The 19,130-nt window shown below is 40.0% G+C and overlaps 1 protein-coding gene across 1 annotated transcript in view; it reads right to left on the reverse strand.

Moving 5' to 3' along the window:
- Positions 1–19,130, reverse strand: part of LOC139685943 (uncharacterized) — a 283,104-nt gene that overhangs the window by 109,383 nt on the left and 154,591 nt on the right. Inside the window, exon 3 of the mRNA XM_071583083.1 lies at positions 142–566. Within this exon, the coding sequence (XP_071439184.1) occupies positions 142–566 (425 nt within the window). The remainder of the gene's footprint in view (positions 1–141; positions 567–19,130) is intronic.

Here is a 19,130-nt window from a genome sequence, read left to right on the forward strand (position 1 = left end):
ATATTCGATTCGAGTCTAATTTTCGCAACCTCGTATTCTTTCTTAAATGTTCAATAAGCATCTTTTCGTTACTGCTTTGACGTCTACGTCCTCCATTCGTCTTTCTGGAGGTTTTCCCAAAGCTGTTTCACCCCCCCTTACCGTCTTGTCTTGGAGCATGCCGATCTTGCAGTCCAGCCTCACGGTTGATCCGAGTCTGGCCGTGACGTTACTACCATCCGCCCCCTCCTCGAAGTAAGGGCCGAAGCGAGAGGTCCCTCCGTGGTGGTGTCCGGTGTGGTGAATATGGGGCACCCAGGGGGGTCGGAGGGTGACGGACGCCCCTCCGGCTGCTGCGGGCGGTGGCGTCTCGCGGTAGGGTTCGCTGGTGGTGATGGCGATCGTGGGTGCGGGGCTCTCCGTGGTTAAGGCCGTAGTGGTGCGAGACGTGCTTGGGACGGCTTGCAGGGAGGAAGGCGGAGACCCGTGCTCAGCTGCGGTGCCTTCTTCGTCGCCTTCTGGGTTCTTTTTAGTTGCCACCAGTGGCGCCGGGAGCATCAGGCTGCTTTGCGTCGTGTTCAATAGTGCTGCTTGAGGGTAAGAAGAAACAATAACGTTAGCCTGTTAAGGGAGCTGGTATATTTTAGCCTAGTTGGTACTAAATCCTTCCACTGGAGAAGGCCCTCCAAGAGTTATGAGGGATGGCCTTTAACTTCATACTCAAGGTCCAATGAGTAAGTGCAGCAGCCATTGTAAATTTGTATGGAATTAATATTTATTTCTCATTCGTATCGAATCTCAGTGATTGGGAAGAGGAATTTATAGGGAAAGGTATTGCCATAAAAATATTTCGTCACTGGTCACGTCTGAGCAATAAAATGAGTAATAAATTACTCTAATACTGCTATGCAATACATAACTGTCATGAATATATCCTGCCGCGAAATTCATCCTAATTTGTTTGATGCGGTATAAATTTTCCGCTTAACTGCTGTATCAGCGTTTTCAATCCACGGTTTATGCATATTGCAATTTAAATCATGTTAATCTCCATTATTCGATTCTTAATTAAAGTTGTGACAGATTTACAGAATGCACTTTTCATTTATCCTTAGGCATGAGAAAACTTAAATCTTCCGACTGCTGCCTTCTTCAATTTCATCATCTGATTTTTAGCATTCACTCATTGTATTTCGAATTTGGGAAAATACGTTGACTCGTATGTTAATTCCTAATTTCATAAGAATATATATATATATATATATATATATATATATATATATATATATATATATTTTTTTTTTAAGGTAATGTACCGGTTAAGGTAGGTTTTTGGATGGGCACAACTACCAAACAAATGTTTTATTACTACTAACAAAACACAAAATCCATCATCCTACTCTATATCAGGTCCCTCTTCATCTCTGAGTACTTTCTTCCTCCATTCATCCCGTCCAACATCCCTATCCTCTTCCTTCCCTTTCCTCTTTTGCCCAACATTCTACCCTCTATCACAGTCTTCAACATCCCCCTGCCGGTCAACACCCCCTTCATCCACTTTTCCTGCCTCCATAGGATTGCTCCCAACAAACCCCTCTCTTCGCCCACCATTCCAAGTACTTCCTTATTTGTTTTCTTCTCTGTCCATTTCACCTTCTCCATTCTTCTCCACACCCACATTTCAAAAGTCTCCAATCTACGTCTATCCTCCCGCTTCAATGACCACGTTTCCGCACCGTACATAGCTACGCTCCATATCAAAGTTTTTACGAGCCTTTTCTTAACATCCTTACTCAAAGTCCCCGTCATCAACTCCCTCCTCCTCGTGAAAGTCTCTTTGCCTAGCGCGATTCTTCTCCTTACGTCCCTACTACTTTGACCGTGTTGGTCCAAAACTCTTCCGAGATACGTTAACTGTCCTCCCTTCTCTAGTTTTTGACCTCCTATTTTAATTTTAAGTATAGCCTTTTTCTTTCTAGATAATCGCATAACCTTTGTTTTATTAAAATTGATTCTCATCCCATACCTGTCGCACTGAATTTCCAATGCACTAGGCAATGCTTGTAGCCCCTTGGCTGACTGACAAACTAAAGCTTGGTCATCAGCAAACCTAACTGATTTTACGAATTCCACGCCCACTTTAATTCCTACCTCCAGTTCTTCCCATTCCTCTTTGATCATTTCCTCTGCATACAGGTTGAACAGCAACGATGATAATGGGCAACCCTGCCTTACACCCCTTCCTAACACTGCCCATCCTGACTCCCCGTTTCCCACCAGCACCTGAGCAGTCTGAGACATGTACAGGTTGCGGATTAGCCTCCTTTCCCTCCAATCTATTCCTATTTTCTGCAATATACTCATTAGTTTTTCCCAATTCACTCTATTAAACGCTTTTTCGAAATCTACGAAACAGGCAAATACCTCTTGGTTTTGTTCTATATTCCTCTCGATTAATAATCTCATTACTGCAATGGCATCACGCGTACCTCTCCCCTTCCTAAACCCAAACTGATCATCCACTAAGTAATCATTTGCCCTACTCTCTATCCTTTTGTTTATGATCCTGAGAACAACTTTAACTGCGTGGGATATCAAACTAATTGTCCTATAGTCCTCACATGACATTGCCTTTACTTTTTTCGGAATAGGAACTAAAACTGATCTCACGAAGTCTTCCGGCCAGATTCCCTCCTCATAAATACTACGGATCAGCCCATATAGCCTCTTCCTCCCACATTTTCCTAAGCATTTTAAAAGTTCCACGGGAATGTTATCTACCCCCACAGCCTTATTTAGTTTCATCTCCCTTAATGCCCTTTCTATCTCATTGTCTAGTATGCCTGGACCTAAGCTGTCTTCCTCTACGTCATTTTCTTTTTCAATGTCTAACTTTGTTGGTCTGAGTTCTTTACTATACAGTTCTTCTATATACTCCTTCCATCTCTCTTGGATCTTTCCTGCGTCAACTATTACCTTACCCGTCTTATCTCTAACTGTTAGCATAGCTCTTCCTTTCTTACTTCCCGATAACGATTTAACTTTGCTGTACAGCGCACCGATTTCACCCTTCCTCTGCAGACTTTCCATGTCCTGGCACTGCGTCTTCCACCATGCTTCTTTTGCTTTATTTGTTGCCCGCCTCAATTTATTGTTCAATTCTTTGTACTTCATTTTGCCTAATTCTGTATTTATATTCTTCCATTTTCGCCGCTCATCCATCTTTGTAATCATCTCATCCGTGATCCATGGTTTCCTAGTCCTTTTAGCGTTAACGGTTCCAATAGTGTCTTTTGCGGCTTTAGACAACCCTTTCTTGATCATTTCCCATTTTTCTTCGATAGTACTGAGCCCCATGCCATCCTCCATGATTTCCTCTACCGCCTGTTTGTATTCCTTCCTTTTCAACCCATTTAATGCTTCTACATTCCATTTTCTAACTCGCCGCCCCTGCCTTATCTTTTTGAAACGTACGGTACATTTCATAACAACTAAATTGTGGTCTGAGTCCGCATCCGCTCCCGGGAAGCTGTGGGAATTTATCACACTGTTCCTAAACCTGTGTCTAACCAGGATATAATCTAGCTGATATCTTCCTGAGTCACCTGGCATTTTCCATGTGTACCTGCGTCTTTTGTGGTGTCTAAACCAAGTGTTGGTGATGACTAACCCCTGTCTCCTGCAGAACTCAACTGCTTTCTCCCCGCGGTCATTCCTCGTGCCTAAACCGTAGTCCCCCACCTCATCACCATCTCTTCCTTCGCCTAATGTCGCATTCCAATCCCCCATCACTATCAAATGTTTCCCTGCAGGAACAAACGCCATCATGTCCTCTAACTGATCGTATATCCTATGGACCTCTTCTTCCTTATGGTTGCTCGGTGGCATGCATACCTGAATAATAACTAAGTTCGTCGGTTCTGCTTTTATCTCCACTAGTAGTATTCTATCCGTTACCTGCTCTATGTTGACTACGCTTCTTTCCACCTCTTCATTTAATACTATGGCAACCCCTCGTTGGCTCTCGTCCCCACCGCTGTATATTATTCTATACCTATCACTCCAGTAATCCCCGCTATCTTTCCATCTCACCTCGCATAGACCTAAAATATCTCTATTTCCCCTTTCCATCTCTCGCTTAACATTCTCCAATTTCCCTGCCCTCATCATTGTCCTAACATTCCACGTTCCTATTCTAACTAATTTGGTCTTCTTCTCCTGCGTCTTCTGTCCTGCTGCTGCTGGTTTTCCCTTGCAAGGGTTTCGTGGGATGACGACCGCGGAAGCCTTGCCTCCCCCGCTGCCGGGCACGACACACGGCCGATTTGGCCGAGCCCCGTGGTTGCCAGGACTCAAAATATCTCTATTGTCCATCATATTTTTCTTGGGAATGATAATTGAGGTGGTTTCCCGTTGCCTTCCTCAATAGTGTTTTTAACGTGACACCATCATTTACTGGCCGCCCCACTGGGGTCAGACGCCATTGCAGCCGCCTCACTGAGGAACAAACGCTGCGTGGACTACCTTTCGTCTGGCTCCTAACCTTCGACCTATCTGGCATGGGTGACCCTACCAGGAGCAATTTTTATCACTCCCGCCAGCACAGCTCTCTATCTATATATATATATATTAATAAGGATATATATATATCCTTATTTAATCCCTTTTATTAGATTCAGACAATAAATAGTATTTATATATACTATTTTTTGTCTGAATCTAATAAAAGGGATTAAATATTGACTAGAATGATAAATATGCTCATAAATAAAATATGATAACTGGTTTAACCGGTTTTGATGTCGTAGTATAAGCATCTGGTGTTTTCAGGGAAGCGTTAACGCTACTTGACTTTTCCTTATTAATATTATCGCATTGACTGTAAAATAATGTGAAATGTCATATTATCGGTAGATGATCTGCGATAGAAAGGAAATTAAATAACTTTGAGGATATTTCTAGCGATATCAACAATAACAGTGTTTGATGTTTGGAGAAATGTCTCCCGTTAAATCTAAAAGAATTCACAAATGCATTTCTGGGAAATGATATCAACGACCCTATAACCCATAGGTTCAGAGGGGAGGGGGGTATTGCCCATAAACCTAAATACTTAAGGTCACACAGATCGTGCATCGAAAAATACTATTGAAATATAAGCCTTCCTGTGTTCAAAACACTTAGCATTATCAAGCTAATGATGAGGAATCTTTGGAATGGGAAAATTAAGAAAAGATATTTTAGGTTGGGTGGATTTCGCCTTGCATTGGTGGAGAAAATAAGCTACCCAACCTAAATAGATTAAATTTCAAAATCTAAAAAGAGGAAGATAAAAGTTGTCCGTCTCGAAAAAATCTTGATGAATGATACGCAGTAGTACATTATACTTGGATAATCCGGAATTGGAATCAACTGATGAAAATATACTTCAACTTTTGTATAAATACAAAATATTTGTTTTTGACGCTGAAACAGAAAGATTAATTTTAGAACCGCCCGACGTTGATGGGCAAAGCTACAAATAAAGCTTGATAGCTTAAAAATTATCTAACTGTTGAAGACGATATATCCATACCTAAATATAACTCCTCATGCCGCCGCAAGGGGATGTTGCGGAGGGTTTTCGGACGCCAGCCATGGAGGCAAATAAAGAATATTTGTTCCCTTAAAAATTTCGTGATTACAAACACAAACTGCACACGTGGGAATATCACGTACCTATGATTGTTATAGCTTTCCAACAATAAAATTTTAACTAATTTTAGATAAAAATATTAACGTGTAGTGGCCTAACATCCCTTCCACACCCCATTTTATCCCCTGGTAGTATGAGATGTACATCCAGATTACTCAATCAGAAGTTTGATTTTGATTGGTATACTTATTGGCGGAACAAGGTATAAATATTGTTTTAAAATGAACTAGTAAAAAATTCCTAAATAAGGATGAAATGCTACGCACTTATATTCAAAATGTACGTACTTAAATAATTCCGCATTGAAAGTGTCATTGAAATTATACGCAGCTGTTTAAATTTGTTCCTATTATTTATTCAGCTAGAGTAGTGTTTTGAGACTTTCATTATATATACAATTTTGTAAGATGATACTTTTTCCGTGCCATTTCCTAGGTTTTTAGCTACACGTATTTTAAGTTGAAACACGTCTTCTTCCAATTGTATAATGAGTAAAAATATTTTTGCGGTTTTCTTGACTTGCCCAACTGTCGAATAGAACCGTATCATCTAGGAAAATATTTAAGCTATTGCAAATATATTAACTGGAATAAATTGTGATAGAGCGTCAAGTGTAAGTTCCCTACAGAACCTTTTAATGTTTAATATGGTTGATTTCCTAATTAGATTTTAAATATAAAACACTGAAAGAACACGAATATTTAATGACAGTTAAAATTTGTACTAAGTTCTTTGTTGGTAAATCAGATATGTTGTTACTAAAACATTTTAAATGTTTTGCAGCTCGATAGAATTTTTATAGATTTCAGAAATATTGAAAATGAAAAAATTATTTGCAGAGGATGACTTGCGATGACATTTTTAATATTTTTAAACCTTCTTTAAAGAGCATAAAAATTTAATTGACTCGGAAACCAAATTAATATTATGAAACCGTCATTTTTCACATTTTATGAGGAAATTTGGTACGTTCGGGCTTCAGAAGGGGAGTGTGGGGATTGCATTCAGCGATGCATTCACCTGAAAGTAAGCGGGGGAGCCCTCTCGTTTTTCCCGGGTGTTGAAATAAAAGCGAGCGACTAGGATGGAATAAAAGGTCCTAAATCGAAGGAGGGGGGAAAGAGACGCGTCGGAATGGATGAGATGTGGTATAAGCAGAAGAAAGACTTAGGAATTCGGAACGCGGGAGAAGCGCCTGCAGTGTGAAAAAGGGGCGTAGTCGAGAGCATCTTTGAGAAAAAGATCCTTTTAATGGGACATCTGTGGCACTCCGGCACGTCTTTTAAACGGGACCTCCATCCTTTCTTTATCCTCGACCCCTCCCCCTCCAAACCTTTCCCCCTATGTCGACACGCCTTTCCCAGAATGCCTCGAACGCCGTGAAATTTGGGATTTTCGCGGAAAGGGCTATTTTTCCCCTGTCGTTGTCCCCATCCTCTCCAGAGGGGGATGGCGTGTGGATGAAAAGAACACGGTCGCGAGTGGGTTCACTGGGGGGGAAGAGAGTGCACAATTGTCGGCGGAGGTAGGGATGCAAGGCGGGTGAATGGGCACCACGGGGCCGCTGCGATCGACGAGGTGGAACAGGCCGAGATGAAGACATCGCACGCCCTCGGAGGAACGCCAACCCTCCATGTATTTTGTGAACAGTCCGTGGAAAGGAATTATTGAAACGAACATTACGGGGAAGGCCAGGGGGAAGAAAGAAAGAGAGAGAGAGCCGTTCGGAGTCACCATTCGCGCTTTGTGCCCAATAGATTCGGGAAAATTTCTAAAGCCGTTTAGCGGTGGGTGGCTGGGTGGTTGGTGGGAAAGAAGCGAGGTCGTCGAGCGACGGAATTGACCTTAGCATAAGGACATGGCATAATAAAAGGACAAGACGGCATCGGCGTGCGTACCACCGGGGCCGCTTGAATCTACGAGCATGGGAATGGTCGGCCGGGGCAAGAGATGGAAATTTTGAGGGAAATGAGGACGTCTGGCGGTTACCCGCGGATTTCCGAAAATGCTCACACTCCCGCCAGCTGAATATTCCTCCTCCCGCGGCCCCGTTATCTTTCCTCCCAAACCTCTCCTCTCCTCCCCCCAGCGTCCCCTCCTCTTCATCCTCGTTTTCTCTGTGGCAGTCGCCAGGAAGCGGCATTCAGAACGGAAGACCTCATCCTCAACGGGACAGAGACGGCAAAAGGAGAAGCCGGTCTTGTGCCAAAAGTCCTTTGCGCCACCTCCCCCGGAGGAGGCCGTGCCGTAATTACTCTGAGGGACATGGGGAAAGGGAGGGGCGGGTCGCATCTGTGATTTGTGTGTATGTGTGTGGAGGGGGGGATGGTGGTGGGTTTGGAGGATGCGTTTGTCGAGCCGGGGCGGATCGTAAATTGGAGTATGGTTGGAACCGTCCTGGTTTATGTGGGTCCCGATTTTGAAATGGGTCGCTTCCAACGAAATTTCGCTGTGGATAAGGGCGCAACGGCGGTCTACGTGGCCTCCAATCGATACAGGAATAATTCTTCTCATATAGAATGCCAAGGGATGGAGAAATTAAAATTCGCTTGACTATTTCCTCTTCCTCTCTTTTTCCTAATTGCATTGTAATTTATGTAATTATTTTATCGCAGCCGCTACAGTTACTGTGATATGCGCAATATCCTTGAATCTAATGACCGTATCGGGCCATTTAGCCGTAGAAAATTCCTGGCAAATGGAGGGATTTTGGAAGATCCTTGTTATAGAGCCAACTAAAAGGTTAAATGGAAGTATAGAAGCGCGGATAGTATTTTCTTGGATTGGGCGATACTTTCGCTTAAAACCATGCCGCAAGTTCTAATCACACCTTGGGCATTAAAAGCCTTGCACATGTCTTGAGGGCTTTTTTTCGCGAATTAGCGTCTTCTAAACTTCTAACAGAGAGTTCAAATTTTTTCAGACGTTCCTAAAACTTTCTCGTTGTTACTAATGCCATTTTAAATTCCAATAGTATTGATTTTTCCGCACAAAAGCGTTGATAATACCGGGGTACTGTGTTAGGATTATTTCAATGACTTATATTCATCAGATGAATTTCTTTAGAAAGTATTGACAGTCAAAGAAAGTCTTAAGTCATACAATGTAATAGTTACTACAGGGAAATCTATTTCAAATAAACCATTTGGAAAGCTGTGTAACTCGACCTACATTTTGGGTGTAGAAAAGTGTCAAAGTTGTAACGAGATCTGTTTTGAAAGACCTGTTATTACATGGTGCAATAATGATGAGAGAATTAAGTTTCGTTATAACTAAAAATATTGTATCAAGAATACAACTTTGGTCATTATATAGAAACTATTGTCTTATGTTTGGACAAAGTTACGCGTTACAGGTCCTGCAATTCATGTTTCACCTAAATGGTCGGATTAAGAATATTACAAACTAAAATAAAAATCACCTCATATAATCAGAAACTGCATAATAGTATAAAAGCTGGCATTTAACTGATTAACCTTGAGTAAATTTATTTTTGCGACATAAATATTTCGTCAATCATATTTCATTATTTGCCCCTGGTTATTATTCATAGAAGAGATCATATAAAGGTGTGGGGGCTTAGGATTTTTTAAGTAATAATGTGTATAATATGAAAAGATCTGTTTTCCTGGTTATAACTCACTAGAAATTCATGGAATGAAGCCCTGGAATAAGCTTTTAAGAATTTGTAACTATGCAAAAGTTTGAAATGGTCTCCATTTAATAGGCCTGCTGATTTATGGAATGAAAGAATATGAACTAAGAACCGGGAACTTAGTCTAGTTTCAAGCAAATTATCTATGATAAATATTCATGATCTCATAATTTTCTCTGTTGATGTGGCAAAATTTTCCGCAAACTTTATTTTTAAAATCTAAGTTGTTTTGAGGTAGGATCATTTATACTGGGGGAAAAAATATGCGTTAGTAAATTGATTAACTGAGACATTTGGTTATTTTATAACTGAAAAGGATTATTTAACTGTTGATATTATTGTATTTCCCCGAATAAATAAACTCTTTATAAAGATTCAGGCTTATTCTCTGGAGCCTACTTCTTTTAGCATATCACTGATACACGCTTTCAAAGAAAAAATCCTGGATATCTTTACTTTAAAATTAACATTTGAAAAGTAAGCCTGTACGGAATGTTTTGAATATTTCAATAAATTTGTACTTTTATTTCTATTACCTTAGGACCGATTTTAAGACATTATTATAGCACTGGTGAATTCATTTGAAACAATCCCTAACTACTAAAAAATATGCAATATATTTTTCTTAAAAACTTTCAATGGGTACTAGGATGAAAAAATCTATAAGAAATAGTTTATATTTGCCTTAAATATGTAAGGTTTAATGATTGATAACGCTCGTATATTATTATCATTTAAGAAGGTTATTAATCTAAAGACTAATCCAAAAACATTAACTTCAGTTCTCTACTAAAGTTAAAAAATATACTATTATTTTAGCAAATCTTGACTTACTAAGACTAACTGACGAAACATAATAAAAACAGATACCATTATTCCTGTACTGACATGGCAAAGGAGATCATAAATAATGGCTTAGGAAACAAAAGGTAAAAGAACTGAGCTCAGTTATAATCCAATTTCACTACCAACTTGTTGGTTTAGAATTTGGCGTCTTCTCGATCCATAGACGCTCGGTGGGGCGAAATAGCGAAATGCCACGAATTCTATTTCACAAACTGTCTCCATCTCGAAGCGCACCTTAACACGAGAATTCGAAAATTTACATTTCCTCGTCGTGCGAACTCACATTGAAGCAGATACATTACCGGAAAGGGAGGGTAGACGGAGAGAGAGAGAAACAGAAACAGAAGCGGAGAAAGAGAGAGAATTAATTGGTGAAACCTCATCCTCTATCTTCCCTTGCACACATTTTGGAGGAAAAGAAACCAAGAAAAGGAAGGAGAGGGAAGTTCAATGGGAAAAGAGAAGGAGAAATTGATGCCGAAAATGAGAAAGGGATACAAATATCATGCGATTAACATCACCATTTTAAAAGAAGGAAACAAAGAAGAGTTGATGGATACCACGGTCGAAGAGAAGAAGCGATTTAAATGGAGGAATGTTTAAATGGATAGGATGGCGAAGAAATCGAAGGAACGAAAAGGCACATGAGATAAGTAGTGCATGATGACAAAAGAGGGGGAACAAGGCTCGGTAAATAGGAAGGAAATGATACTGGTTAAGTGAGATTAGACGAGAGAGTTTGAGAAATTGTAAAAAGGAGAATGAGAACGTGGAGAATTGGTTTAAATTGAAGAGGAGATGTAGGCGTTTGGGGTTAGAAGGGAATCATTTAAAAAAAAGGAGAGGCAGAAAAAATTACAACCACGTGAAAAACTAGGTGAACCGGCATTGTAAAAAGGGAAGATGAATTTTACTTTCCCGTCGAAAGAACGAAGGTTATAAAAAAACAGCATAGGATAGGGTCACGTTACTTATCTCGGATGCATTTTCCCATATCATTGACGCGAAGTAATTCTCATAATTAAAGTTTCATAATTAATAAGGTTTGAGCTTCCATCATTATGACTTATTTATTTGAAAATGACATACAATTGGGATTCATTTGCAGACATATTAAAGGGAGATTATTGAATTTAAACCAGTTATAAATTACTTTGTGGATAATTGATAGAAAATACTGACGGCATTGGTCGAGGGAAATGTTCAATGTAGTACATTGCTGACGCAGCATAGAAATCTGCTGCTATCAACAGGAAATTATTCACTCCATCATGCATTACATTTCTATTCTTAGTCCTGCAGCCATATTTAATAGGTGTTATCCTTCTTTGACAAATGTTGAGCCTACTCTATTGTTGAAACATAAAAATGTGAAAACACAACTATTTCAGCTATTATCCCCGAAATATGATTTGAATGAGTGAGAGTAGAATTACCCATGAAATTCTAGCAATGATGACAGTTTCAAAACCGAACTCCATTTTATTGATAAAATTTTAGGGTGAAGTTTTGGGGTAAACTAGGATTTTCTCTGATGGTTAGTTTTATTTTAAGTTCACTTTTATGATTCTGAAGTAGTCACTGGGAAAAATGGAAAAGTGATTTCATTTTTAAATCAAATGCTGTATTCTTCTACTTCATTTTATTGCCGTATGGCAGCATTCCCAAGTGTAAGTTAGAAGAACTGGACTTCTAGTTATAAGAACTGGACATAAAGATTCATTATACCGAAGTGTTCTTAATTTGGTGTATTTCAAGTATTTCTCCCTAAAACTTAATAATGCTCGATAGAAGCTTTGGTGTCTATGATCTTATGAATGTTACATACAGTTGAATTTATTATTTCCCTTATTAAATCTTGATGTAATTTCCGTTGTACACTCTAAATATTGGCGTGCGGGATTGGGTAAAAAGTGTGGAGAGTTTCAATTTGGCACGAAAAAAAGAAGTGTAACTAATTAGTCTTTGAAAATATAAAAATCATTCCACAGCATGGTTTAGATTCCGGTAAGATGTAATGATGTAGGTTTAACATCCAAAAATTAACTTTTTTCCCCCGTTTCAAAAAGTTTTGGGTTGCGGAACATATGAACAGATACCCTCAAAATTTGCTCCAGGATCTTACTGCTACGAGGCTTGCCGCTGAATGCATAAAACGTGCGGTGGGAAAGAATATAAATTATGAAGGAGCTAAAAGACTTGGAAGAAGGAAATGAGAAGAAAATAAAATTAAGGAAATGAGCGGTCCGAGTGCGGAACGATGAGAGAGGAGGAAGGGGAGTGGTAATATGTGGGACTGGGGAAGGGGTGGAGAGAGGGAACTGGAGTGGCCTGAAAGGGGAGACAGAGGTGTGCGAGAGAAAGCAATAACCGAAGAGAGCAATGCGCCCCGAAAAGAATACGGTCTGCGGTCTGGAGGAAGTGAAACGCGAGGGGAAGGAAAAGGATCGTGGAAGTATATTGAGGGAAGAGAAGGAAAGAGATAAAGATGAGGTAGGAGAGCGGGTGAAAAGGAGTGAAGGGCGAAGAAAAGTCGGAGAAACAAGAAAAAGGATGGAATTAAGAGGGGAGAGGAGAGGGAAGAACGGTGCCCGGAGCAATTGGAACGGGTGGTAGAAGGTTTGAGTTAAGGCCTCTGGCGCATTTAAGGTCAGCGATCTGGATCCCGGTGCCCTCCCATTCCACCCCAGCCTTCTTCTCTCCCACGCCAGCCTCATGACCGCCCACCTTTACCACTCCCCGCCACCCTCACTCCTCTCACTCCCTTATGGTGCGACGTGACTTACTCCCTCTTGCCACATTGGTCTTTGGAACGCATTTCCTTAGCTTTTCTTTTTCAGCCTCATTTCTTCCCTCTCTCCCGCTCCTCGTTGTTCCCGTGCTCCAGTCTTGGTCGGAACCCACGTTCCCTACCACGAGCAATCCCTTCTCCCTCGTCGTATGTAGTTCCTTTTTTCCCACTTTCTTCCCACGCATTTCACTCGGCGATGGTGCCTTCAACCCGCACACGTGGTGTTTTTACACCAACGAACGTTCCAAGTTTCATTTCTACTAGAAATTCATAATAGGTCAAACTACGTGCGCTGCTTTTTGTCGAGATATTGGCCAAAGTTTCAATGATTGCTTTGTAGTTATAGATAGAAATGTCTTAGTGTCTTATTCAGCACGAGTAAACTCTTTATGATGATCAGTCAATGCAATATAAAATACTTCGTCAAAAGTTGACGCGGTATCTCATTACGTACATTTGGAGTGCGTTTGTAGTACTGTTTGTACACGACGTTCTGATATTAACATTGGTAACTGTAACTCAGTAGAAATATAATTGTTTACTTTCTTTCACCTATACTCGCGAAAAATAGAAAATACATGGATACGTTTATGAATATATAATGTGCATGCACCCACTAAACACAAAATACTGAAATGGGTTTAACCTCGAAGAAAATTCTCCCTCATTTCTCTCTTTTAATGAACTGGGGAATATCTGAGGAGAATTTTTTTCCAATCTTCATTTTCATTTTGTTAAACTTTTGCTGTAAAAAAACAAAATAACTCTATCAGAGACGAAGAATTTATTCCTATTTCCTCACATTATTTCTCATGCAAATAGATTTTATAACTCTCAAATCACTCTCTGGATACATTATCGTATACATACAGAAACTTGATGAGGAGTCACACTCTTTCCGGTTCCTGACGACATTTCTGCTTACCTGAGAAGATATTTATTCTCCCAGTGGGAAACTGCTGTCATACACCAACACAGCGTCTCTCTCTCCTTCCTGCGACTCACTTATTTCGATTCCTTTCTAAAATCCCGATGCTTTTATTTCGCTTCCCTCCCTCACGGCCCGCAGGCCCCAACTTTCTCATCCCCCTTCCACAGGTCCGCTTCCCGCTATCGTAACACTGGCTCTCACGTCCTCTCTCACCCAGTCGTCCGTCTTCTGCTCCACCTCTCTCACGTCCTTACTTCTTTTTCCTTCGCTTCTGACCCATAAATTGGAATCCTTTAACCCGATAATTCTCTCATCTTCCCATGACTGCGGCGAATTTTGCCTCCCGTATATACATTATACTTCTTATCCAATCATGCGCCTTAATTATTTTCTCCAACCCTTATTTCTCTTCTCTTATCTGTTGGACCTTTTACTTTCCTCAACATCTCTCCGTGCCGCCGAAAGTCTTAAATTGTTTTCTTACCCTCTACCCGCTCGTTATCATGACTTCCTTTCATTTTCTTCGGCGTCCGCTCTCCCCTCTCAACTCGTCTACATATATATGTGCAAAAAATATTTATGCACAAATCTTATCTCTAAACTCTCAGATGGCGCTCGTTTTTAGGTTTTGTTTTGATGGAGGCAATTTTGTTAATTTTTACGCGGTTGAGCGCTATCCTTCCTTCTCATTAAGATATATCTTTCGACCTGTTTTGTTTGGAAAAGTTTACTAATGTACCAGGAGGTTACTAAGTTTAATCTGTTTGTTATTATCTTGACTGTCTCCTTATATTCAAAATGAAAACTTTGAGCGTGATATTTTGCGGAAGTATGTGAAGTAATTTGCAAAGGTGCAATTTCCCGTGATGCACTTTTTTCTCTTTACTTTCAAGGAATGCTTTAATTGTATAGGTATGTTTCAAGTGGTAATGTTACTAAAACCGGTTTTTATCTGTTTTCAAATGAATGTTTTGTATCAGGAAATATGAATGATTAATATAGTTTTTCAATTAAAGATAAGTCAATGCTACGAATCTTACTTACGATTTATTGTCCTGAAATGTTGGATATATGGTGTAAAAATCTGTTTCCCTTCTCATTGCTATTCCCTGATTTTCTTTCTTTGAGAGATATGTTCAAATTACTCTGTAAAAAATGATTTACTATTATTTCTTTGTTGTCTTCGAGATCTATTATATCCGTGAGTTAGAGATGCGATTCTACTTTTCATCTTTCAACCACAGCCCGCTTTTCCTCTCGCTGGAAAAATGTTTGCACAGCGCTTAGTGGTACGGACATGCTGAGGTGAAGTTGCCGTGCGTCTCAGACGCGGGAATAATTTATATCTCCCTTTAATTAAAACAAGAGTCATGCACGTAGGGTGGGCAAAAAATAAATACGGTTCCGTTGGTCTGTACATCTTTTTATAAAATTGATTGGGGATCTGGTGACACCACCTTGGATTGCGAGCCTCCCTTAATTAAAAACAAGTTCACCTTTCCTAAGTCTGCAACTACTGAGACTGTTACTACTGCTGTCCGAGAGGTTTTTTTTAACCTTTTTGGCATTCTCTCTTCTTTTAGCAGCTGCTATTCTCTGCTGCCCTACATTTTCAATTGTTTTGCTTAAATATTTTTTTTTCAACTTGGACATGCCTTGCTTTCTCTAAAATAAAGTGCTCATCTAGAATTACAGTTTCCTTGTCCTCCCTTGTATTAATCGGAAAACAATCCGCCTTGAGATGACTCATTTGCCTCTTCTACGCCAAGTCGGGATCTGATCCGTATCGGTTGGATTCCAGTTTTACGACTCACATTCTGTTTTTGTGCCTAAAGCAGTAAAGCAAAAAAATCCCTTATCCTACGCTATATTTACACCGGTCTTTACTGTTGGAATGATGATGCCTGCCGGGTTTGTTATATTTTTTCAAGCTCTGTGTTTTCAGAATATTTATAAAATTGTATCAGTTTGTCAGTCTTAAGTTTTTATTAAAATTACTGAATGAACATGTTATATTAATTTACCATTCCACAATGAAAATAATTTTAACAATTTTAATGGTTGCAGCTCGGATTATTTAGCTGCGTGTTAACATACTCAAGCATATGTGTACATTAGTACACCATACTGTATTGAATCACACTTTGCCACTGAAAGATAAAATTGTGGAGAATAACTACGTCGTTTTCATAATTGATATCAATGTATGAATGAATAAATCTCTCAATGACGCATTTGAATTGGTTAAATTTATTAGCATACCACCATTCGTGTGATAACTTTTCCTTTCTCATTCATTTTTCTTTAATTGGTGTTAAAAGGGAGAATTACTTGTGGTGAATGAATTGAAATAATGGGTTAATAAGGCCCTATTTAAAATCTTCTCTCAAAGGTATATTATGAAATAGATGTTTAGTAAAATGCCTGAGATAAATAATTAAGATTATGCTAAAACTCTGCCTTATTAAACGTTTTTAATTTATATTTGTTTGTAATAACATTTCCATAGTGATCCCTTGATGCGATAAGTCAAGTAATGGAAAACAAAATTTTGAGAAAATCTGCCTTATTTGGTAACATCTATGATCAACGAAAATTGTCATATAACTACCGTATACTCTGGAATGTATTAATTGGGAATGAATAGATTTGGCAAAACATTCAAGTTGGGAGACTTTCCTTCGGATCTAGTACATGCATTCTTAGTCCCACTCTTCACCCTCTAATTGTACTTGGGATATTATAGGGGTGATTCCTTGGATTAGCTTCTACGTACAGCTAACAATCATAGCATATCGGTATACAAAATGCATCCAAGTACATTTTACAGCTTTGTAAAGTAACAGGATCCATACATGAAAAACGTGTAAAATCAAACGCTACTGAAGCTGATTCGTCAATGAACAAAGATGCAAGGAATATGGAAATATTCACTACTTGGATGAAATTATACAGAATTATATCCTCCTGACATAATTCTTGTCGCCACTGAATTCATTCCTCTGGCATGCTACTCTACCACAGCTTTCTTGCATCTTTACTCCATCAGTTAAACATAAAATCATCCATTCAGACTTCTGTACTTTTCGCAAGGCCTTATTTTATCCTTATCTTTCCACATCTATCCTATTCCGTGATTCTTTCAGTCTTTGATCCACGTTCACCATTTCAACTGCCTATGCCGTGTGACTTACAGCTTTTGGGAGGAGCGCGTATTGGCACTCACCTCGTTGAATCGGGAACCGTTAATCTCCTACATTGATTGCTCTTTCTCTCTTTCAGCTTTTCTACCTCCCAAACGAATCGAAGAGAGGAGTTTCGGCTAAAGATCTGAAATTCGCAACTTTGAATTGGGTTTTGCCGAGCGTTTCCGCTATGTCTGCGTCATGGAGACGTGTGCTACTAATTAAATTCTGAACTTTTTCTTTTGTCTTTCGGTGAGCGGGGAAGCAGGGTAAAACGACGATTTTTTTAACCTCTTGCTGGTTCGAGGAATATCTGCCAACGTTCTATCCATTCAGTCTTGTTGCGATTTCTACAAAGTTCGATGTGAAAAGCAGTGAACTCTCTCAGTCAGTCACTCACGTTTCAGAATAAACTCTGCCGAAACAAACGCTTTCAAGCCTCCGCCCTCGCTTCAGATGAAAAACGGAAGGCTTTATAAAATCCCGGAGCAAACATGGTGGATTTAGAGATGGATGATTGAATTGAAAAATCCAGTGCACATCCCATTTTTCAAAAATAGTTTTCGGAAACTTTGCGGATTCAACCTTTTCACGTCGAAATGCTTGACGATAACATATTTTCTTGTAAATTTGAAGACAAGGTTTATTCAAAGCCCTTCGTAAAAACCTTTCAATTTAAAATGTTTAAAATGGAGGAAATAACGACCGGCAATATTGCTGTAGGCTCATGACTAATGCTTTGTGCTGTTTAAGTCAACATTTTACGTATTAAAGAGTATTTGGTAGCACATGAGAACTATTTTCAAGAATTGAGAATTGCGTTTTCCCTACGAATGAGATAATATCACAAGCTCGATACCAGTAATGAGTTACCGTCGTAATTGTGGAGGATTCGCGGTCGTGGATTGATACGAAAGCGATATTTTTTTGTTGCATGGCGCATGTCATAACTATTCAGGTAATTCTCCCCGCTTGTAAGGTGTAATCAAATTATTCCTTAACCTGACATCAGTAATTACTTCATCAACGGTATCAGGAGCAATAAACGAAATAAACTTTTGTTTGGTTTAAGCTGAATGTTGATACATATTATATTGTGATTAGGTGAATTTAGATTCTACCCTAGAAGTGAAGCTATAGATATATACAAGGAAAGAAACTACAATCAAAGTAATTAGACAATTGCTAGAGTGATTTCACTTTTCTCTAGGCTTGTTTGTCAAATACGGTAGTTACACTCTCCTGTCCGCTAAATATATCACTTCCCTCGCTCTAACTGTTAGGTCCCATTTCCGTCGGGTGACTTTTTAACTCAAATTCTATGAGAGGACCCAAAGACTTGCAATTATGCAGAATAAATTTCCATTCTCAAAGTGCGTTAGTCTCTGCATTCAAGCCTTTAAGCGCTCCCAAACTTTGAAACATTCACTATGCATACGAGGGAATTCCATAATGTTCAGCGGGCAGGGAACGTTTTCCTTCGGTCGGGGCCCCTGAGAGATACAACATTTGCTCTCGACCGCTCTCATCCCTCTTCCACCCCCCCCCCCCGCCCTCCGCACCGACCTCACTCCTTTCCCTTCCACCTGACACACGCGTCCCGGCATGTAACGTTCTTGGCAGGGTCCACCAACCATGCACTCTGAAGTAAAAGTTTCACTTTTAAAGCGCTTTCATCCTATGCTTCCCTCCACGAGAGAAAAAACGGATACGCATATTTCAGCGGTCACGTCATCGGCAATGGGATTTCGAACGCCCAGCCGTATCAAGACCGCTGAGGCCGGGAGAACATTCCAAACGGCGTTCTGAGTCAACCGAAACTGCCGAACATACGTGTGTGCGATAGGCATCGGTTTGGGCTCTGCCCAAAAAAAAAGACGGATACCTAAGAGCAAGCGTGGTAGGAATCATGGAGGGGTCGGGAGAGGTGGGGAGCGAGGCAAGCGACAGAGAGAGGGAGATAGAGAAAGAGATGACTTGGCGAACGGTGGGGCTTCAGAAGGGGGGTTGAAGCGATTAAGCGGCGACCGCGGCGAGGAGGAGGGGAA

Source organism: Hetaerina americana, unplaced genomic scaffold (genome assembly GCF_022747635.1).
Source record: "Hetaerina americana unplaced genomic scaffold, ioHetAmer1.1.p SCAF_1, whole genome shotgun sequence".
Classification (NCBI taxonomy): Eukaryota; Metazoa; Arthropoda; class Insecta; order Odonata; family Calopterygidae; genus Hetaerina; species Hetaerina americana.